The 24,138-nt window shown below is 43.9% G+C and overlaps 1 protein-coding gene across 1 annotated transcript in view; it reads right to left on the bottom strand.

Annotated features, from left to right (window-relative positions):
* Positions 1-23,387, bottom strand: part of PHF2 (PHD finger protein 2) — a 118,547-nt gene extending 95,160 nt beyond the window's left edge. Inside the window, exon 1 of the mRNA XM_035106300.2 lies at positions 22,632-23,387. Coding sequence (XP_034962191.2) covers positions 22,632-22,729 — 98 coding nt within the window. The 5' untranslated portion in view covers positions 22,730-23,387. The remainder of the gene's footprint in view (positions 1-22,631) is intronic.
* Between the last annotated feature and the right edge of the window lie 751 nt (positions 23,388-24,138).

The following is a 24,138-nucleotide window of genomic DNA, read 5'->3' as shown; positions in this document are numbered from 1 at the left end:
ATTGACTTGGCACTTTCTTTCTTTCTTTCTTTCTTTCTTTCTTTCTTTCTTTCTTTCTTTCTTTCTTTCTTTCTTTCAATCCATTTGTGAGGCTTGGACTTTCCAGAGAAAAACACAGAATTGTCAAGATTCGAGGCCATGTCCTACTGACTCTCTCTGCAGCTTTTGCTTATCATTGAAAGATATTCTGATGGCCTGTCATGTGTCAGCTCTTTCACCATTCCAAGGTTTGCGGTAGGGACAAAGGCATTGCAGGATCACAAGCATGCGTCGTTACGTAGAGACGTTGCACATGCGTGCTCCGTAGCAACGCTGCGCATGCGCACTACGGAGCAGGTTGCCACCCCGGGTGACCGAGCGGCTCCGTACGCCGCTGCTTAAGGATTCCAGCCAGACTGAAGCTGGTTTGAGGAACAAGGCCTCAGACAGCATACAAGTATAATTAAGGACAGGATACATAAGCATTGAGGAAACACAAGCGAGTGTGCAATAAACTGGAGTGTGATCACAGCCCTAATCGCAGCTCTCTGCAGTGGCACAGCCACTTCATTTCATGGGTTCATGGAAGCAGGCAAACAGCTGCAGCTGAAGCGAGGAAAATGCTGCCTCTTGGCCAGACATTAAGATGGGCTCTTGTATAAAACAAACAGCTGCTTTCCTCAAACACAGGGCTGGAACATCAACTGCACATATTAAAAAGAAAAGTTCTATGCCAAAATTGATTACCGCCATTTTTTATTTTTATCATTATCATTATCATCATCCACTCAACTGCATAGTCACTGATTTTACTGTTCGCTATCTGTACAGCAGATAAAGTGAAAGGTGCCAATAGGAATAGCAACTGCTTCACCGTTTGAAGACGAAAAATCACCTACAACAACCATCAGTAATGTCTGAGGCAGCTGAGCAAGGGGCATGAAAATTTAGGAAGCAGGCACCCATTGCTCAAAACACATTTGGATCCTACTTCGTTACAAGTCAACCCCAGATGATCAGTTGCATTGCAGTGCAATCCTACATAAACTTGAAAATAACAACTAATATTGACTTCCCAGCCAGGTAGACCAATATCTGATTGCAGCCTTCCAGGGCAATCCTATACAGTACATGTCTGAGTACAACTGAACTTACTTCTACAGTAAGTACAGGACTGCAACCTTAATGTGAATTTGTTGGTCCATTTCAGAGCCTCCACTAAGTGCTATGTCAAAAGATGTTTTGTGGAAGTTTTTCTGCTTCATTTTCAGGGTGCTTTAGTCCAGTGTTTGTGGGCTGAGCTTACCTTGTTTTTTGCTCAGTGGCTGGGAGTGGTGTATTTTTATTTCCATTAAAAACTTTTCACAAGGACTGTCCATCTTCCCGGGCTGCTGAGGTTTCCTGATTCGAAACCAACATTTGGGCTGGTGGGAGACAGCAACAGGTTTCCTCTCAGAAAGTCATTGGATCCTATCTGCCCAGTCTTGTGAGCTAATTCAGTACTAACCACTCATATTATTAATAATATTAATAGAACTAGTCATTTTACAATTAGAAGAGAAAAAGCACAATGCCCAAAATCTTACGGCCTAAATGTAAAGTAGCTACGACTGACTCATATACCGGTAATAACAAATGAAAGTAGCATTTTCATTCGTCTTTACAATTCAGTAATTGAATAGCAGAAGCAGAGATTGGTTATGCATTGCTCAACTGGAAACAATGCAGCTTTAGTTCGCCGATCCTCAAAAGCTGTGAGATACAAGAACTCATGTAGGAAAATATCCCACTGAACTGAATAATGATTTTCTCAAGTGAAAAATTAACGGCATAACTTTTTCTGAATGAAAGGGAAAGCTTTGTGGCTAAAAGAGATAAATTTATACTTCCCACCAGAGATTAGATATTAACTAAAATCAAGACAAACACATTAATAACTGTACCTATACATAATTCCAGAAAAAAAGACCATTGCTTGTCAGTTCATAGATTGCATCACTGCATGTTGTCCAACTAGTTATCGGCAGGGCAGAGCAATCCTCACTCCCCTTTGAACCAGGGCGAGTGTGAGGTTGGGGAGATAGATCCATGTTTGATGCTATATCCTGAGCCTTGTTGGATTGGTGCTGCCAGGGCAGAAGATGCCGGGGGGGGGGATTTGTCATGATCTTTTCTTAAAATATTACTTTTTGCCCCATGTGGAGAGCAGGAGGGAATTAAATGCACCTCTTCCAGGGTTGGTATAATTAAGGGCCTGCTTGGAGGGCTATGTCAAGGCAACAAGGTAGACTAGGCTCATACAGATCCCACACCACAAATACACCAGTTTCAAGCCTTACCACCAGTGGGAATACTACCAGCAGAACATCTACACCTGGGGAGCTTTCCTTTCCCCAGGGAGGTTCACCTGACACCTTCATTATACACCTTTAGGCACCAGGCAAAAATGTTCCTCTTTAACCAGGCCTTTGGCTGCTTGACATCCAATGCCCTTTCAAAATGTGTTATTGGGCTGTTTTTGTTTTTGTTTTGATTATGTATTTTGTGTTTTTATATTGCAAGGGCCTTCTTGGTAGTGGCGCCTGCATCAGATGTCAAGGAAATGAACAACTATCTGATTTTTAGAAGACATCTGAAGGCAGCCCTGTTTAGGGAAGTTTTTAATGATTGATGTTTTATCGTTTGATCTTTTATCACTTTTTTATTACAATCGTACCTTGGTTCTCAAAGGCTTTGTGACTCAAACATTTTGACTCCTGAACGTCGCAAACCGGGAAGTAAGTGTTCCAGTTTGAGTGCAGGAAGCTCCTGCAGCCAATCGATAGCTGAACCTTGGTTTTTGAAAGTTTTCAGAAGTCGAACGGAACCGTTCGAAAACCAAGGTACGACTGTATTATTATTAATATTCTGTTGGGAGCCACCCAGAGTGGCTGCGGAAACCCAGCCAGATGGGTGGGGTATAAATGAATTATGATGGTGATGATGAACTGCCCTGAGACTAGCAGGTATAGGGCAGTATACAAATTTAATAAATAAAATAATAATAGCAACAACATGTTTTGGCAGCCTCTCTTACCTCCCAAATTATTGGATCTGTGTACATTATGCTTAACAAACCCATAATGCTATTTCGGAGCTGTCGGCAGCACACAGTATATATGTGGACTGATTCACAGTAACAGTTTTATGCAAACAGACCAAGGTGACCTTAAATCAATAGGTAAGTGTCTCCCACAAAAAAAGTTGAAAGGTACAAGCATTCATTTACAGATGTGTTTATCTGTATAGAAAGCTGTTTATATTACTCCTATACAAATGTATTCATTTCATTGAGAAATTGTAAAATTCTGTACCTGAGTATCTTACAATTTTAACCAAATTTGTAACATTTTTAGTCAATCTAGCATTGACGTAACTAATTGTGTAATTATTTGAAGCTACAAGCACATTTCTAAATACGTTTCATGTTAACATCTCTTTTAATACAATATTACATGTAAATGCTAACTTAGCTAGCACAATACAAGTGTAGAAATGAACATTCAAAATTGCACTATATAAACAGCACAAACGGGCGCACTTTTTATTTTTAAAAATGTTGAGGAATAATTGTTCCCAGGAGTAATGATAAAACAGCAAAGAGTGTATTATTAGATCCCCAAATACTGTTTTCCTTCCTCCTGCTTTTTTAAAAACTCTTCTTGTCACCCCACCCCACCCCAGTTTAAAATGCAAATGAACTAGCTTTGCAATAAAAGCATTCAGAAGGGGGGGGGGGTTAAGGACAAGCAGGGAGAGAGTACCAACACTCCAATCCTATTGCATTCAATGCATCCTCTGTGTGATTCCCTGGAGTGGCCATTTCCTAACCATATTTACTTTTGGGGGGCTCTTGGTACTGTAGCCACACATTCAGACCTGCTACCATTCTGAAAGGTATACGGCAGCAAAAGCATCTTCTGCAAATGTTCTCTATTGCAGTTGCTCTGCACTGCAGCTTGTCAGTTCTGTTCTGCTTACCAAGTGGAAGAAATTGCTCAAGAGACTAGCATAGATCAGTATGCTACTTCCACAACATGTTGGATCCAAAACGCATCCTCTCCCCTAGCAGGAGTGATGCTTTCTGCCAAGTGAATTGGCCAAGATGACTGCTTGTATATTTTTTTTAAGTGAGTAACAATTCTTCTAAAGGGCTCTGTAAACTACACGACGTACGGAACAAAACTTGAAAGCAGAGCGAACTAGCGTGGTTGCATGAATGGGTGATGAAGACATCCTACTGCACCACAAAAGCTGTGTAATAGTGCACAGTGAGGCAGGTGGCCTCACCCAAAGAGGCAGCTGCATATGATGGCAAGGTCTGATGCAAGACTCATTCGGTTAATTAACGTTCAGACCGAAATTTGAGTTCCACAATTGGCATGCACTCTCTAGCAGTTCCTTCTAGCTTCAGTTCTATCTATGATTGGCTACACAGCCCTAGAATGAGTTTATCTTGCTTAACTCAAATGCTTCTTAGGCTTGGATCCTTACTATCACGCTGACTCCTCATAGTAAAACTTGCACACACTCACCAGTCCCGTGAGCTGCAACAGGCACCCACATAGCACTGCCACTGACCTATCAATCCATCTAGGAAAGATATCCAAATGTATAGAACAGGGGTCAGCAAACTTTTTCAGCCATGGGCTGGTCCACCGTCCCTCAGACCATGTGGTGGGCCGGACTATATTTTTGGGGGGGGGGGATGAACAAATTCCTATGCCCCACAAATAACCCAGAGATGCATTTTAAATAAAAGCACACATTCTACTCATGTAAAAACACACTGATTCCCGGACCGTCTGCGGGCCGGATTTAGAAGGCGATTGGGCAGGATCCGGCCCACGGGCCTTAGGTTGCCTACCCCTGGTATAGAATTCATTGTAAAATTGTGGGGGCTTTGCCTAACTCCTGACTCACTTACATGCAGCCAGAGTCCAATTCACAACTCCCAGTTCCTCTCCTTGAAAATCTGGAACATGAGTGAACAGTCTAGGCTAGGGGTCCCCAGACTTACCGGGCTTCGGGCCGGTGCCCACCGCGCTGACCGCACGGCGGGCCGGAGGGCAGGGGAGTGCGCGCCCGTGTGTATGCGCACACGGACACGGTCAAAAAAAATCGCCGAAAATCGCTTGTGCGCATGCGTATGGGCCTCCCCCGACCAGGAAGTGCACCGGAAATGACCTCTTCTGGGTCGGGAGAGGCCCATACGCATGCGCACAAAGGATTTTCGGTGATTTTTTTTCCGATTTTGAAGATCGCCGCCGCGCGCCGTAAGAGCGGGCGGCGGGGGTCATCGCGGGCCGGATTGGGAGGCCAATTGGGCCGCATCCGGCCCGGGGGCCGTAGTCTGGGGACCCCTGGTCTAGGCCATGGGCCAACACATGGAAAGCAAAAGCTTAAACCGGCTCCAGAGCTTAAATAAATCTGCTCCTGTAATGTGAAGAATGGGAGAAATGGGAAGGAAGGAAGGATATCCTCAGTATTTAAAGGCAAATGTAGCAACTTACAAATTACCTTCAGGTGATATGCCAAACCACATGGGTCATCCCAAGTGATTTACTGAAAGCATTCAATTCAAAGGAGAGCTAAAGGATGTGAGAAATCTTGACTCTTTTTTTATCTCTTCAAGTGGGGTTTGCCAGCTAAGAATACCTTTTCTTGGCATCCCTGATATTCCTATCCAGAGGGACATTTGCCAACAGCCCAACTGTTTGCCAACAGCCCAACTGTAGGAGGTTTGAACGGGACCGATCTCCTCTTGATTTTTCAAATCATATAAAGGGTGGGGGAGAGCACATTATGGAACCCAGGGTATAGGATATGTGGTTCCCAGGTGGTCACTCTACCAGGCATGGACCAGACCCAGACCCAGATGGCTTGGCTACAGGAGGATCGTGGTCTCCTCAGGTGCCTTCAGAGCATACACTAAGATGCAGGGCATGTTTGCCAGGGCAGACTGGGTTTTGCAATTAACAATATTGTTGCTGTTAGTTTTTTAATACATTGTATTTTTTACAAAGTTTCAAACTTTTAAAGATTTGTATTGTGAACGTAAATGTTGGAAAACCTCTTTGGAGAGCTTGACCCTAAAAGCAGGCTTAAATATGTCAAATAAATAGTATTATTGGTAATAATTGATAGGCCATTAAATGCAAACTAGGCTTCTAAGTGATTGACTGAATAACAACAACAGCAACAATAATAGTAATGGATGTGACTAATGACTCCTGTAGGAATATAGAATGCTACCTTAGGTAGTCTTAGTGCAAGAAGTGTGAGAGTTTTGCACAAGCAGTAGTGTGCATGCATTGACATACTAGTGTTAACTATCACTGGGTATAGTAATGGCGGTAGTGGCTGCACAATGGATATTCGACAAGTGCAAATGACTCATTGGAACAGGATTTTCTGCAACATTCAACACAAGGCTTCTGCTAGCAGTCTGGCTCTTGCACCAACTTACACTTGGCTCATCTATTGGCCCATCTATTTTAGTAATGCAGTAATGTGCTCTGCCACAAAACTACAACCTTATGCTGTTTCTGAAAAAGGTGCATCTGAATGCTGTGCGTGACGTCGCCTTGCAATCTTATGCACATTGCCTTGAGGGCTCTTTAGAGGCAAACTGTTTGATAAATAAGACCTAGGTATAGTGCATGTTTTCATCCTTGATTAAACTGTGTTATCACTCTTTGTGCTATATATCGTTAATAAATATATAGCAAGGAAAAATGGAATTATGGAATGCTATTGAAAGTTACAGAGAGCGAGCTTAATAATGCAAATTGAGCTGAAACAATGATTTCTATTCATAGCAGCAGTGTGTATTAAAGAACTATAAAGTGCCATGGGCTTTGTTTGTTGGTTTTTTTGCTCAGAAACCAGATGGTGAACATGACTAAGAAACATTAAGCTAATAAGCTGAGAAGTATGCACCTGCATTTAAAGATCTTTGCCCATAGGCCTACTGACAATACGAAATTGACCACCTGACAATGCCATTGACTTAGTTAATACACATTTCTAGTCACCCCAGGAGTACTGAACAGGTGGCCCATAACTATAATGTATCAATCCTCCAGACCCTTCATGCACCTGGCACACACAATGCAATGTTGCCTCATACAATATTTCCAAAATTGGAGACCCAATCTCTTGACTGTTCAGAATTTTTCTGCTTCTAGAAACAGCAAACATTCTCATCCTTGTATCATCAGACCTAGCAGCAGTGTAAACACATATTGTCTCTTTAATTTATTTACTGTATTTTGACCTGCCTTATCTTAGGAGCAAAACGGGACTTCAAAGCATGCCTCTAAGAGGCCCCTGAACATGAGCAATCCCCCCCCCCTCATTTTCAGGCTAAACACGGTGTACCCAAATATGCTGTGTTTCTGCCTGGAAATGTGCAACCTGCGGCTTTAAATTATTCAACTAAAAAGCATCTAATGAATTTTCTGAAATTAGCTTGAGCAATGAACTACACGGCAGTAACATTTAAGGCATCCTATGCAATTCATTGCTTCCTCTTTAGCAAAGCAAATATCACAGCGTTTTCATGCCTTACACAAGAGTGAGCTTCTTTTTTTTATTCACCTGTTTGTTGAGAGAGCAGGAAAAATACCGTGAACACCTGAGACTTCCCCATACCAACCTGTGCAGCTGGAACACACACAGAATATGATATCAAGAGGGTTCTGAAGAAATGACCACATCCATTAGTTACATCTTTTGCTGTATAAAAAACCATGACTAGTACTAATGTATATTAATCTGATTATGAAATATACTCCAGCTTTCCTTCTCTTTCTCTGTGCACTTCTAAATCTATTTAGCCTTAAAGATTGCCACTCATGTCTGCAGCACTCATTTCCTTCAAGCTGACATGCAGCTCCCTAAATATTTCTTAACAAGGCATTACACTAAAATGCAATAAGCACGCGGAAGAAAACGAGATCAGCAATGCTTAGGAACATGCACTGTCATTAATAACTGAATGATGCCCTTGAGATGCACATGATTGTGTTTTGCTTGTCCATCCTGAAGTAAATTGTGGTTTGCCTCAACTGTTTCAGTCATCTGCAGACTCGTGAACATTTACCAAATTGATGAAAAATAAATATGAATATGTTATTTCAGACACACCGATTAACAGAGCAATCCTATTCATGCCTGCTCAGAAGTCACATCTGCTGAGCTCAATGGGACCTACTTCATAATCACCACTGATATGCTTACTTTATCCATACATCTACAATATGCTTGTTATCCCAATGTTATTGCCCATTAGCATGGATCAAACTGTGGCATTTTCCAACTGATGTTTTTTTCTCATTATTTTTTAGGCAGAGGAGAGCCTGCGCTACAGCAATCATTGAAAAAAAACAACCTATGAATTAAAAAGAATTATCAAGGCAGAATTACCACCACCATCCTGAAAGTAGACTTGCAAAACGGTCTTTATAACTGCAAAACTATTGAGTTATAACGTTGGAAGTAACTGCTTCCCTCTTAGTTCTGTTTTCAATTACTGGTATTTAAAGGGGACCATCTATCATTCTACTTTGCAGCGGAAGTGGTGCAAAATGCCTTTTTCCCATTCATAAAAAATGAAGAGGCAAGCTCACCCTAGCCACACAGTAACCACGACATAATACCTCCAACTTTTAAATTGCAGAAATAGGTACGTGTGAACTATCATTCACACCTGTGCTTCCAAGTCCTGGAATTCTGCTGACATTATCTCAGGATGTGCCCTTGCCTTCATGCGATTATTTTACGGATGGCGTCATGATAATCCAGGCTCTGCAGAGCAGCGTAATCTTGCAATCAAAGGCCTGCTGATGCCATGGTACAATTAGATTGGTGCCTGATCACCGGAGATAGACACTGTATATCCCTGGACAAGCAAGCAAGGAGGTCCTGCTTCTTCTGGTTGCTGCAGCAGTGGGGAAAAGAGGGCAACACAGACTAGGGGAAAGTGCTTGTGCATTACTGAAACAGCCTCCTCACAATGTAAAGGAAGCAGGTTGCAATCCTATGCCCTCTTAACCTGGGAGCAAGTCCCATTGGGCTCAGCAAGATTTACGTCAGACAAGACATGCATGGGGTTCCGCTGCCCATTTATTTTCTGTTTGTTAGAAATCAATGTAGTGGGGGTTGTGCCTCTTCTCATTAGACCACAACAGTGTTGCAGCAGTGGTTTCTCAACCTTTCCTCTATGGGCCACACTTTCGGAATGAAAACTTGCTCGTGCCACACCAGATTTTTTTATTGATAAGGAATACATTGGGAAATAAAAAGAAATTACTCCTAGCAGTTCTTGATTTGTAACATAGTACAAAAACAAATTTATAATATAGGACCACAACAGTCATCTAGTCCAACCCCCTGCAATGCAGGAATCACAGCTAGGGAATCCCTGACAGGTGGCCATCCACTGTTGTATAGTGTTTTTTTACCACCAGAAAGTTATTCCTAGCGTTTAGTGGGAATTTCCTTTCTTGTCAATTGAATCCATTGGTTCAGGTCCTACCCTCACAATCTTTCTAACGCATTGCATTAGAAATGTGGTTTTAATCTGAGTTTGCCAACATTCTAAAAATTGTTCTGTTGGTGCCAAGGCAGAAAGCTTCCGCCATTGTTCTACCCAAATTGTGGAGGGCAGGAATGGCTGAGAGGGTGTGGTCTATGGCAGGCCTGCAAAGCAACCCAGTGTCCCCATGCACATACAGTATTGCTGAAGGGAGTGAGAAGGGGGTGAATGGCAATTGTGAGGTGTAGTCCATTGTTGTTAATTCTGCATTCGTGTGTGTGCTTGGTGGTGGCATTTTTAAGGGAAATGCAGTGGTGATGGGACTGTGAAGTCAACTGCAGCAACAGTACAATGGGCTAGAGAGGAAGAAGAGTTTGGATTTGATATCCCGCTTTATCATTACCCTAAGGAGTCTCAAAGCGGCCAACAATCTCCTTTTCCCTTCCTCCGCCACAACAAACACTCAGTGAGGTGAGTGAGGCTGAGAGACTTCAGAGAAGTGTGACTAGACCAAGGACACCCAGCAGCTGCATGTGGAGGAGTGGGGAAGCGAACCCGGTTCACCAGATTACCAGTCCACCGCTCTTAACCACTACACCATGCTGGCATATAAAGGAAGACAGGGCAAGAATGGAGGAGATCATGGAGTGGAAATAGGTTGTTTGGAGGTCTGGTCTGCCTATAGATAGATGGCTGGTTTACCCATCAATATGAAGGGGTAGACTCGGAATACAAGGTTTTTGGAGAACAGGTCTACACAGGCCTCACCACTGCTCAGTCAAACAAATCTACCAGAAATAGCGTAGTAGGCCTGCTCTCTGATCCAAGGTTCTATTTATTTATTTGGAATATTATACTTTGCCCTGGAAAAACCCCCACAGGTGCACAGGCTTGCAGCACAGCATGTGTGCAACTGTATGATCTACCTGCTGCTTTACAGATCATGATGTATTTGTGCTTGCACTTTCCACAGACATTAAAGGGCAAATGGTTATATTGGAAAATTGCTTTTATTTTAGCACCAGTAATGACCAGCCCATTATTGGCAAAATTCACTTCTCACACATGTTTCCTGGCAACTTTCACCAGCCAAAATGCATGTGAAGCAAATATACCCAGAACAGTGGTTCAAACCATCATATACCCCAGTAATAAATAGTTAATTTAGCCCCAACTTTTCTTTTTTCTTTTCTTTTCGCATTACCTGTTTTCTTCCATGATGCATAGAAGAATATGTGGGAGGATATGATCTTTTTCATAGTCTTCTCATGTTAAAGAACTCCCAGCATTTAAAAAAGCCTCTAATCCATTAAAATTACACATAGCAAGTAATGACATCCTGTTTGAAGCAGCTCTCCAGAAAGTGCAATTGCATCTGGATATGTTGATTCTGATAGAATGCATAATAAGAACTAGCAATGTCTGACATGTGTTCTTAAGATCACATTAGCTTGTCATTTAACAGCTATTTTAAGTCTCTGCCAGACTGCAGAAAAGTACAGTGCTTTCAGTGTGCACATGTTTCCTATGAGATCTCATTCGTCCAAGATACTATATTCAATTTGCTGCTGCTGCTGCTGCTGTGACAGCAACAATAACAATGGATTATAAAACCATTATCATACTAAAGCTGATTTGCATTTTTTTAAAAGAAGGTGCAAGGTGAAGAAACCACAACACTGTCCAAAGCGACTTTCCCTGAAGAGGGAAACTTCCATAATCATAACTGTTGTCAAGGAGCATAGTTATGATCTTGGGACTGAGCCAACCAAAATGGAAACCAGAAAATGGGTAAGATGGCATTAACATGGCCCTTTGCTGTATGTGCAGTTTGCTGCAATTGTACCTTTGAGAGTTTGCCACAGAACAGAAACTCTGTCCTCTTTGGTTTGTTTACACTTCAGGTGTAAGTAACTGCCTTTCTCACTTTATGGCACCCTATTTATTATGCTATTATAATTGCGTCTCCTATCAAAATGACAAATGAGCTTTGTTTGTCAGTACATATTTGAGAAGACAGGCCAATCCAAGATTGACGTATTTGGCCACAGATACCACACTGGCAGCCAGACTAGCTAGAATGATATCATGCCTGGTAGGCCAGATGTTTTACAATGACATCCTCAAACTTCACACCTGGGATGGCCAGTTTAGTATCTTGCTAGTCTGTGCCAATTTGGCATGTATTTATTCATACTGTTCCTTTTACGCATTTAATCCGTTAGTAAAAGAAAAAAAGAAAAAGTGTTTGCATTTTAATAAATACTTAAATACATATTTGATGACAAAACATTGCTTTTATTTATATCATTTCTGCACACAGGGAAATCTCAAAGTGACTTACAGATCCTGCAGAATATACACCGCTTACAACAGAGCAAACACAAGTTTTGTTGGAAAAGTGCTCATCAATTATTATGAAAAGGGCAAATCCTGCTCCACCCAGAAAAAATATGAGCACCACAAACAAGCCAGAATCATTCTGCCATATAATCACAGTTAACAACCAAAGGATTTTGTAAACAGGAATGTTTTAACGAGGCATCTGAAATCTGACAGCACTGTATTTCCCTGGAAAGAACATTCAACAAATGGGAATCCACTACTGAAAATCTCCTTTTTCACATTGCCACCCTCCACACTTCCCTCAGAAGGGCCTGTGAATACATATTTCTAAATACGAAGGCGCCACTGTGATCAGTAGAATTGATACATTACCCAAGGCTAGTAAATGAAAGTTGACAATAGTTTTGCTTTCCACCCATTGCATCAGCTCACCTTTTAACCATAAGATATAGGCTACCACTCATTGAAATGGGAATACTTACATCAGTCATGTCAACAATGTGACAGTATGAACATGACTAACCTTCTCTGTTGGCTAGCAAGGTTGCTCTTACACCAGGCATAGGCAAACTCCGGCGCTCCAGATGTTTGGGACTATAATTCCCATCATCCCTGACCACTGGTCCTGTTAGCTAGGGATGAGGGAAATGTAGTCCCAAACATCTGGAGGGCCAGAGTTTGCCTATGCCTGTCTTACACCTTAATAACTGTTGATCTATACCAGGCATCCCCAAACTTCGGCCCTCCAGATGTTTTGGAGTACAATTCCCATCTTCCCCGACCACTGGTCCTGTTAGCTAAGGATCATGGGAGTTATAGGCCAAAACATCTGGAGGGCCACAGTTTGGGGATCAGGGCCATCTTAAGCATGCCCGGTGCCCTGGCGCCGTGGTGCGCCGGATCCCTCCGGCGCCCCCCACCCCGTTTCCTAGCGCGGCGGGCGGGCGCACGCAGGGGTGCTGCCGTGGGCGCAGCTGCACTGCGCCACCCAGCCTGCCGTAGGGCCGGCCCTGGACCAGGGGGCGCTGCCTGCCCCCTGTTGCGACACCCCTGCGCGCGGCGGAGACGGCCCCAGGCCCGCGTGCCTCCAGAGAGCGGCCTGAAGCCGCTGAACAGCGGAGGCACGCCTGGGGCAGCCTCAGCTGCGCCTCTCAGCAGCGGCGCCCCTGGTGGCCTGGCGCCGCATGCCACCGGGAGCAGGCCTAGAGCCGGCCCTGTTGGGGATGCCTGATCTATACTGTTGTTGTACTGTGTATTTTGGGTGTATGGACCGCAATAAAGCTGTGTGTGAGAACATAACTGCACCTTTTAAAGTCATAATGTCGTATCCGAAGCTGTTATCCCACTTGAACTGACTTCCACTCTCTTCGCCTCTCCCATCCACCCCCCAGTACACCCCACATAATTGGCTCCAGATGGTGGAGGAACTCCATTGGGCAGATTTTTTTGGGGGGGGAGGTGCACACTGAAAAAGAAAAAGGGGACAGGGAAGTCCAATTCTATAAGCAGCATTTTGCTTGTGCACATTGGATGCAACCCATAGTCTCTGGTCTAGTATTGCAAGACCACATGAAGACCACAAAGCCTAGGGCAACCTTCTCCAACCTGCTGCTGTCAGATATTTGAGGCTGTAACTCCCATCAGCCCCAGGCAGCATGACCCGTGGTCTGCAAGCTGTAAGGTAGGCAAAGGCTGCTCCAGACAGCAGTCCAGGGTTTCAAGTGTACTTTACTGTAGAAGCCAACTTAACATTAAAAAAACTAAAACAAACAAAACATTAAAATCACATTTTGTTTTTCAGGATCCTCAACCCCACCTACCCTGATGTATAAAATAATTTGTATTTTGAAGAACAAAATTAATTTCAAAAACAAAACAAAATGTAACATTGCAAAATATCCCTCTTTTAAAAACATTTTCTCATTGGGAGCAGAAATGTGGAGAAAAAGTGGGTTAGAATTTGGAAGGGAAGCTGGAGGGGGCAGATATTCTGCTTTTATGATTCTTTGATCAGTCAGCATCAGTCAGAGGGAAACAGTAGTCTAAACTTAATTCCTGTAAACAGTTTAGGTAGTTCCACTGCCCTCAACCTTTTGGTTGGTGTGGGGGGGGTGAGGATTTAGGAGAGAACATTCTCCATGGCAGCCACTGGGTTTTGGAATTTCCTTCCCACAGAGATTGTCTGCAACCTCAATGCATAGCTTCAACCATATGCTGAAGAACTGCTAGGAGTAATTTCTTTTTATTTCCCAATGTATTCCTTATCAATAAAAAAATCTGGTGTGGCACGAGCAAGTTTTCTCTAGGACCTTCTGGTGAAGAGTGGGTATTAAATATAACAACAACAACAACAGTTTTGTTGCCTCAAAGGAAAGTTTTTTATCAACTTTCCTTTTCTATAAGGGTTTTTCAAGTTGCTACCATTAGATCCAACCTGACAACAAACTTGTCCTACTCTTTAAAGTTTTTACACATATGTTAAGACATCTTTGGATCACTTGTTTTTCCCTCAGCTTTGAGGTGTAATGTTTGGAGACATTCTCGCAACAGAGCAACTTGTTCCCACAAGAGCAAAGAAAGATGTTCTTTCTTTCTGCCACTCCTCTTTGGCTAATAATAAAGTCTTTTAATATTAGCCCTGTACAATATTTAGTCATCACTGCTGCATGCCAATCTGCCGCTGCTGCTGTTAGCAGTCAAACTAGACTCTTCCTGTAGTTCCCAACTCACGGGCAGGTTCTTCCTCACTCTTTTTTGGGGTCCCAGGCTATGTCCTTCAGATGGTGGCTCTGGCCCAGTTCAGCTATATACCTACAGGAAGGTGAGGGCAAATACATTCCAGTTATCCTGGATCGCAAGCTCTTTCTGCCCCCTGGATTTTCAGGCCTCAACTGTAGCCAGGAGTGTCTTTGCACAATTAAAAAGGTTGTGTCAGCTGCATTCCTTTCTGGAATTTTCTGATCTGGCAACCGTGTTCCGTGCCTTAAGTCCCCTCTTGCTTGAAAGATGTTACATAGGCTGCCTTTTCAAGACCTTTGAAAACTTCTGGTTGTCCACAAATGGCAGCCAGGCTTCTTATGCGAGTGCAATATAGGGGTTGTGTGCCGACTACATTGGGGGCCAACTTGTTTCCAAAGTGCTTTTTTTTACCTATACAACCTGAAAGACCAGCTTCCTGTATATAATCCTGCCTGAGAACCGAAATCTTCCAAAGAGAACCCCTTCTCCTGTCCCATTAGCTACTCACAACATGACAATGCTCAGAAGGGCCTTTTCTGTGGTGGGCTCCAGGCTCTGGAACTCCCACCTCTGGAAATCCAGATGACTCCTTCATTGCTTGTGTTTAGGAGGGTAGTTATAACTGCTCTTTGCAACCAGGCTTTTGTACTGTCCTATATACTGGGCTACTGTGAGTTTTACCATTTTCTGTTACTTGATTACATTCTATAGGGCTTTACTGATCTTCTTGGTAAAAAACGGTGAGATGCAATTTCCAGTCTTGTCACTCCCCATCTTCAGGGGAATTGGACATGGGTTTAGTGGATCTATCTGTGTTGGAGAACAATGTGCTTTCTGAACCAGACTGTAATGTCAATGCCTCCTCAGAAGTTCCAGCAGCAGAGGAGCCCATGAACCCAGTGTCTCTCCACCTAGTGAGGGTACATTACTGTCTTGAGACTATGAGGGCCCTAGCTCTGGGGCCACTACAGTCTGTAGCCACTACAGACTATAAAACTACAGTCACCACCCCCACCCCACCCCCACCCCCGTGTAGTCCACAGCTTCCTAAAACAGACTGGGCCTCTTTAAGAATAGAGGTTCTGCTCAAGAGGAGCAGGGCTTGCTGCTCAAAGGAGGTTGCCACCCTACTGAAGCGAAATGTTGACGCAATGGTCAAGTCTGCCTTCCAGTTTAGGATCCACTTGGAACTATCCAAGGTGCTACCCAGATTGCTTCTTTGCCTTTCAGACTTTTGACCTCTCCTTTGGCTGACCTTGCTTAGGCGGACTTGACCTTTGCTTGATCTGACTTCACTTCCTGGATCTGGAACTGGTATGTATGAGACCTGGTGCAATTTCCCACTTGCACTAGAAACCTGTCTCCTGCCCAACAACTGTCTGGGATAGACCCATCTGAGGATCCATTTCACATATTTACGCCATCATTCTGAATATTAAACAGCCATTATTATTATTTTTTCAAAATAAGCTAAGAGCATGCAAAAAAAGGGGGGAGAAAACCCCACCATTGTTACTATGAATTTCTGATTTACAGGAAAGAAAAGGCATATCAGCTAAATTTGCAGACTTTGGACTTACTGGGAATTGTGCATTAATTGGGATTATATTGTAATAAGAGTATTATGCTGTTCATACAATATTATAATTGCTGGGAGTCCACATGAAATTCACAAAGAATTTGAATCTCATTGTCAACTAATACATTTTTAATTTTAAAAACCTTCCAACAAAAAGTGCTAATTTGGGTTTAAATTCCAGTGTATGTGATCCTTATGGAAAATGCAGTAGTTTTTGCTTTTCTGATCTCACCTTATCAAACCTCTGCAGATAATAAACTGATACAGCTTTCCAAACTGCTCCTTAATAGGAATGACACCAAGATGCCCATGATAATTACTTACATGCCACATTTATATGCCACTCAATAACAATGTTATCTAGGTGGCTTAAATATCAATATTAAAATATAACAATCAGCTATAAAAGCACTAGATTTAAACATAATTTTAAAATATTGAAATATTAAAAAGGTATTTTAAAAGCCAGGTGAAAGGGCCTGGCACTGAAATGAACCCAAAGAGGTGCCAGGCAGGCCTCTCTAGAGAGAGCATTCCATAGTTGGACTGCCACCAACAAAAAGGCTCTCTCCCTAATAGCCATGAGCTCCATCTCCTTTGGTCAGAGCACCTGGAGAAGTGCCTCCAAAGATCTCAAGGTTCAGGTATCCATCAATGGGAAGAGGCAACCTTTCAGCTACTATACATTCTTTACTACACTGGCAGGATTGCGTGCATTCTGAGAAATACCACCCCCTTTTAAAAGTATGTTTCTCACTCTTCCGGTACTAGGTCTAAACATTGTTTTGGAGCCAGAGGGCCATACTTTATTTGCATTTTTTTTTCTAATGTAATTGCCATATCATTTTCATTGACATTGGTATTAATGCATCTGGACAACATGCTGCACTCTTGCAACATGTTACGTTGCAAGAAGTCAAATGTGAACACTGAACTCTGCTCTTCAGAAGTCTTTATATATGAACTAAAAAATCACGGTGGAGTTGAAGTGAATTACATTTTTCTTACCAATTATTTTTTAACCTTTAACGTTGTTGCCCTCACATTTTCAGCATTAGCTCTCTGAGCGCAAGAATTTGAAGCACACTTTTCCCCTTAAAATGTTAGATACATACATTTCTAAACATCCTTACAAGGCCTCTGGATTGTGCACAAGGAACTCTCATTACTGAAGAAATTGTCTGCCTTAAGTGTAGACCTGCGCTAACTCATCGGAAACAATTGCCTAATTTCCCAATCCAGAAACCCATATCCCATCCTTATGAAAAACTGGAGCATTTCTGCAAACAGGGAAGCCCTTTCACTGGAGAAGATTTACTGCAAATGCAGCATTTTTCTTCCCTTGAAAGTGAATGGGAGACTTCTCATAGGCAAAGGAGAGCCAACTGGGCATTGGAGCTACCATATCTACATGTTACATTTTTCTGATCTATCTTTTTGTTTTTAAGAACATGTGTGCACTTAGAGGTTTTTGAAAATCAATGAATATTTAGTCAACAGTCATGCTGAGTCAAGAATGTGTTACCTATTGAAGAGTGCATGTTCTTCATTATTGTACATCAGTCTATCTGAATAAACATTTGATATATGGACAACATTCTGAAAGGATGCAAGAGATATGGAAATAAAACAAACTGACTATGTGCGTAACTTCAAATCCTATTGCTTTCAATCAGACTTAGTCATATTAAACTGCTACAAAACTGACAGATCCTTGAACCCAGAATCTGCATTGGTTATTTGGGGGTTCAGCTGGGTGCTGACAAACTGATTTCAGCTCTGCAAACCAGTATTAAACCAGAATATAAAACTAAATGCCATGGACTGTTCTGACATAACCTGGTAAAGAAATGTTCCATCAAAATTGGAAGATTTTAATTGTTCAAACTGGTAAACTGGAAATGCCAAATGATAGATTATTTGAAATTTTCTAAATTTTACTGATTTGTTCAAGTGGCTTTGCATCTTTCCTGACCAAGATCCTGAGACAGACAAGAACCTATTCATTAACAAGTACTAAGATCACAAATCCACAGGCTGTGAATTGTGTGTCCTAAAAGTCTACACAATTTTCCCTTTGTATTTGTCTTATACTATGGTGTTCACACTTCATCCTTGATAGTAGTTTATGAAGTCTATTAACAAGCAAAGCTTATAATATAAATGCATATAGTAACAAATCAAACAGTATTTTCAGCATTAATGTAAACAGAATGCTGAATTCACTTGCAGATCATGTAAAGAACACATGTTGAAAACCTATAATCAAGTATACTTTCAAACAAGTTTCTCATTCATCAGTTAGATTAGTTATAATTGTATGTCACTTTTTTCTTACACACACACAATTTTGATGCTAGCAGTTAATGAAGAACTACTGAAAAGAATATCATTATTTCCTCTGGAGAAAATTTCATTGCAACAGCTTTTTGTCTTCAGATTAGGTTTTACAACTTCCTGTGTGCAGAGTATTATCCTGGCAGCTTCCTATGAAAAGTTAAGAGAGCTATAACAACATCCCATCGTTGTTTTTATTTAATATCTTTATGATTTTCAGTTAAACACAAGGTGGAAAACATCTGCCACCTCACAATTTCCTTCATATTTATTTATACTGTATATCCCACCCAGTCATTCATTTCTCAGTCTTTTTCCACACAAGACTTGTTTATGATGGACATGCACATTCATTTTCTGCTTATCTATTCAAATACGTGCCATTATAGGCCCACAAAAGCATAAGGCAAGCAAAGTAAAGTAAGCAGACATTAACATTGATGGGAACAGACCCCCTTTCTGGGTACAAAAAGCAACCTAGCGCTGGTTCACGCAAACACTCCCCTACATTCCTCTATTTGTGATGGAATTGGGCAGAAGACCAGCTTATATCATGCCCATCGCGCATATGCTTATACGTTCTGTATGTATCCAACTTTATTGTCCTTAACCCTTAAAAATGGGTAAGAGGATGGCAGGAACAGAGTATCAAACATTATATCATGGACACAATATAAAAGTGAGTCACGTACTAGGTTGTACACACACACACACACACACACACGTTATGCCACTTAATGAAATCTGTCAGCAGTTTACATAAAAACAATAAAAATACAACTTTTAATAAAATCTCTCAAAAACTGGAAGAAACTGAGTCAAAAACACAACACAACCGTATATTACAAATAAAATGGAACAGTACGGAAATAAATAAGATTTTTAAAAAGAGTAATAAACCAGAAAAGCTGGATACATTCAAATTTTTAAGAAGCATTTAAAGGTCTTTACTGTCCCTCTCTCACAAATTACCTTAGGTAATTTTGTAAGGCCACTGTTATCACTGATAGAAGGCTCACTTGCACATTGTCACCAAGTAACAATCACTGGCCTTGGTGCCCTACTGTTCGTTCAAGGTTTTCATCTTGCAATTGCATAATCAGCCTCCAAACGGATAAGCCAGATTTGTTTATCTTTGTGAAGCAGGGAAAATGCACCATACATAAGAAGGAACATAAGAAGGAACAGATTTTCTCAGGAGGAAAAATGCCTTTGTTTTCATTGTATTTTTGTATCTCATTGTTGCTACCTTGAGTGCAAGGAGGTGTGGGGGAAAGAGAACTATAAATGTAGGCAGGTAAAATAATGACAAAAACAAAAAATAATCCTGACCAAACAAATGCCATACCTTTAACCACAGCATATTTACTGTATACCTTAAACTTATGCAAACGTTTACATGTCTGTGGTTGGTTACCACATACTGTACTCCTCTCTCTATAACAGTTACCATTTTTTGAGTAAGATTGTGACTGTCCCAGTGAGCTAATGGGAAAGGATTTGAACTTGGGTTTCCCCCCTCCATCTCAGACATGCCCACCACTACCCCACAACGGCTTTCTATTAAAGGAGCTCCAATGTCGATCATATCAAGTTCTTCACTCTTATCAGTTTTCTGTTGACAATGATATACTTATTTCTACAGCAGTGGCCTTTTCACAAGTCACAGCACACAATGCTTGACAAAAACATAAGACAGATAAATTAATACAGCCAATTTAAAAAGCAAAAACAAAAAACAACATCAAGAAAGCAACGGCAAAGTTATCCTAACTCGTCCTTACTGTTACTTTAGAGCAACCTTCTGTATTCCCCCTTGCCCTTGAACCTGAGTAAGCAAGAGGACCAACCTGTCTTTAATACCTTCTCTGCTGCTGTCAGGAACCAAGTTGCAAGGGAAGTTCAGTTTTACAAGAGCAGCAAGTCAGAAGGAAAATAACAACCAGTCAGAAGCCTTCACATACTCAGGCTGCGAAATTCCTACCCGGAGCTTAAACAACCCAGACAACATTAAACATTTCCAAGTCCTGCGGATCTGCATGAGACAGAGCACACGTGAGAACAATATTTTTTAGAAAACAAAAAACATTGCTTAAATTTTGGCAGCTCATACCCACAGCAAGGAAGCACCAAGACATTTCAATGGCGTTTGCTTCCATCTGAGGCATTCTTCAGGCAATATCCGCAAGATTTGTTTCTCTCTCCCCCCCCCCCGCAATCCTCCCACCAAAGAGAAGACTGACCTCCTAGGGAATCTGGCTGGAGTCTTTCCCCCTCCTGCCTGCAGCTCCCATTTATTTCATTCTTTATTTATTTATGAACGACGCGCCTGCCTGCCTCCCGCCTCCTGCCACACAAACCCTCCACGGAGAGACACAAAGATCAGGACCATCAGCTCTGCCATCAGGCAATCAGGACGACTCAGCGTGGAGTGACAATTGCAGACAAGAAGCACCACGAAAGGGGGAGCGAGGGAGGAGGGCTCTTCACCCTCGCCCTTGACATATCAGATAAATGGATAGATAGAGATAGGAGCGTGTGGCCAGGGAAGTTTCCAGCCCCCCCCCCCCCAACCTGCGCGTTACATTGTCTCAGATTCCACAACAACTGAGGACGGGGAGAATTGAAACGATCTCCATGTAGCTGAGGAGAAGCAGTCAAAAAGCTGCCAGTGCCACCACCATCCCAGAGAACTGCAGTCAACCCCAATCCTTTTCCTGCGGATCCCGCCCGCGGCGGCCGGGTGTGTGTGTGTGTGTGTTTTCAAGGAGGCAGATCCATTTCCCACCCCTTAAAATGGAATGTTTTAAAAGAAGTGAGGGGAGGCAGAAGAGGGGCACCCGAAGTGCAGGAGGAGGACGTGGCAGCCGCTGTGGGCGCCTGCCCAGCGCGGCGCTATCTCAGGGCGCAGAGGAGAGGAAGCGTCTCTCCTCCTGCCACCCCCGGCCTTTCTCTCTCTCTCTCTCTATTTGGAGGGTAAGAGCGGGTCCTCCTGGCGTTTTGCTCGCTCCTTCCGCGCCCAAGCAAAAGTGGCGCCAGCAGCTCTGGGCTTCTGGAGCCCGCGCGGCGGGGGATTCCCTTCCTTGGCTGCGCCCGAGTCCACACTGGCCCGCCTGGCCGCTCCTCTCCCCGGGGAAGCCCAGCCCAGCAGCGCGGGCTCGTCCTCTCTCTCCCTCAGTCGCCTCGCTCGGGACCCCCGCCCCCGCTCGCCCTCTCTCGCCCGCGTGTGAGGAAACACCCCCAGCCCCGGCCGCCCCTCCTTCCCTCAGGAAGACGCGAGGCGACGGGGCCGCCGACAGCGCGGGAGAGCGGGCTCGCCAACAAGCCGGACTCCCGCCCCTCAACACACGCACCCCGGCCGGTTCACAGACCTAGGAGCTCCCGCCCGCCCTGTAGGGACCCTTCCTCCTTTGGCCAGACGTCGTGTGGAAGGAAGCGCTTTCCCCTCGACAACCACCGTCCGTCCGTCCCCCGCCCTCGTATCCCTCCCGCGCGCTCTCCATGCCTTCTCTGGAGAAAGTGAGAGCGGGCAGCCAGCTTTAAATCTTCGCCTCGGCCACCCGCCCAACCGCCCATGAAGACCCCCACGGGGCTGGCGGCGAGCTAGGAACAAAATAACCTTAATAATAAAAACCCCTTCCTCAGCTAGCAGCCAGCCAAGCCCTCCCCTCCCCGAGGAAAGGACAATAGCTCTCCCCCCGCTAGTGCCGCCGCCGCCGCCGCCACCCGCAGCCCCTTGACACTGGAGCCCCGATGTGGGGAGGGGGGGGGAGCCCATTGTGTGTGCCCGGGCTCGACAATTTACAAAACAAAACAACGCACACACATACAAAAAAAATACAAGAGAGGGAAATGGGGAGAGTGGCTCCTCCTCCTCTTCTCCAAAAAGGCCTGTTGGAAAACTGCACGGAGGAGCAGCAGCAGCAGCTCCTGCGAGCCCCGCCACCATCTCTCGCTCGCTCTCGCTCTCTCGTGCCCTAGCGAGCCGAAGAGGCGAAAGGCCCCCGAGCGAGAGGAGGGGGATCTGTGTGCCCCAGAGCAGGGGGGGAAGGCCCGGTCGCTTTGTGTTACCTGCCGTGAAACCAGTCCTTGCAGGCGTCGCACTCGATCATGAAGCGGGTTACGTCGTAGGGCAGCCTACAGATGCAATAGACGGGCACCGTCGCCATGTTAGCTCCCTTCAAAACAACACTGGACTCCCAAGGCAAGCGAGCTCTGCGTGCGCGTATGCGAGAGAGAGGAGGGAGAGAGAGAGAGGAGGCAGGCAGAACCGAGGCAGAGCAGGCGGGCAGGCAGGCAGGCAGGGCGTCTCGCTGCAGCTTCCTCGCTGCTAAGGTAGATCCTCTCCTGGTCCTCTCCTCCGTTGCCGAAGGGAAGCCGATCCGCCAGGCCTAGAGACGGCGGGAGAGGTCGCCGAGGATCGGGGCGAGAGAAAAGCCAAAACAAAACCCGGAGATTTCAAGAAGCGATCCTCAAGGGCGAGCTTGCAATGTCAGGAAAAATAACCAAGGGTTCCCGAAAGTTTGGCTGCATGGCTCCTCTGTCTGGCGCGGACTCCAAAGCGCACTGGAAGCTCGCTCTCTCCTTCTCCCCCCCTCCAGATTTTTTTTTTTTTTTTTGGTGGTGGTGTTGGTGGTAGTTGTGGTTGCTAAATGATCATTATTCCAAATGCTGGACGAAATGCATTCTATTGCATGCCCCCTGGTGACAGTACAGTACCGAGGCTTTTCATAAACACTCCGAAATGTAGCCCTTTCCTTGTAATGTCCTTACGTCAGCTTGCAACATTGTAATATTTCCTCTGATGGGGCTGGGGAGGGAGGCTGCAGAAAAGGGGAGGCGAATATGTGAAAACTCCCAAGCTTGGCACCGTGCAATTTTTTTTTATTTTTTGAAGGGAAGAAAGAAAGAAAAAGCGGGTAGGGGGAGAGGAAGAGAGCCAGTCTCAGAGCTGGAAAATAAATAGGGAGGCGTGCAAAGCGGAGCCGATTGAAGAGGGAGATTTTAAAAAATTACAAACGATTCAGTGAGGGCTATTTGGAAGGGGAGGGGGGTGAAAGAAAGCTCGCTGAAAGGGGAGGACAGGAAGAGCGAAAGGGTCTTTAAAAAACAACACAATATTACAGAAACTTTAAGTAAATATACTATCGGCACATTAGGAGGCTCTCGTCAACCCTTCTCCCAAAATTTGTGGGTTGGAAAGGGGACAGCAACATCTACTGCTAATACGAGGTGAAGGGATCAGTAGGTGTCTCCCGCCCACCCCCAAAAAAATGTTTTTGGCTTCCCGTGGCTGCCCAAGACTGGAAGGAACTCGGATAAGGGAACTTGGAGGACCGAGTTCAAACTAGAAAGCTCTTAACCCCAGCCCAGTTTTTTCATGTGATTCTGCAACAGAGGAAGGTATTAAATGGGGTGGGGAGCTGGGAGGAATAAACTCGGGCGGGGGAACAGACCCAGTCTTCTTCTAAAAGGCTGCATACATTTACAACCGAAAGTGCGAGCCTGATTTCAAAAATAAAAAAGTTAATAAAGTTGGAGAGTCGAACAGAGGAAGTGGAGGTTCCGGTTCTTGTCT

This window comes from Zootoca vivipara, chromosome 2 (assembly GCF_963506605.1).
Source record: "Zootoca vivipara chromosome 2, rZooViv1.1, whole genome shotgun sequence".
NCBI lineage: Eukaryota > Metazoa > Chordata > Lepidosauria > Squamata > Lacertidae > Zootoca > Zootoca vivipara.
The sequence above is the reverse complement of the archived record's forward strand: the minus strand, read 5'-3'. Positions and strand labels throughout refer to the sequence as shown.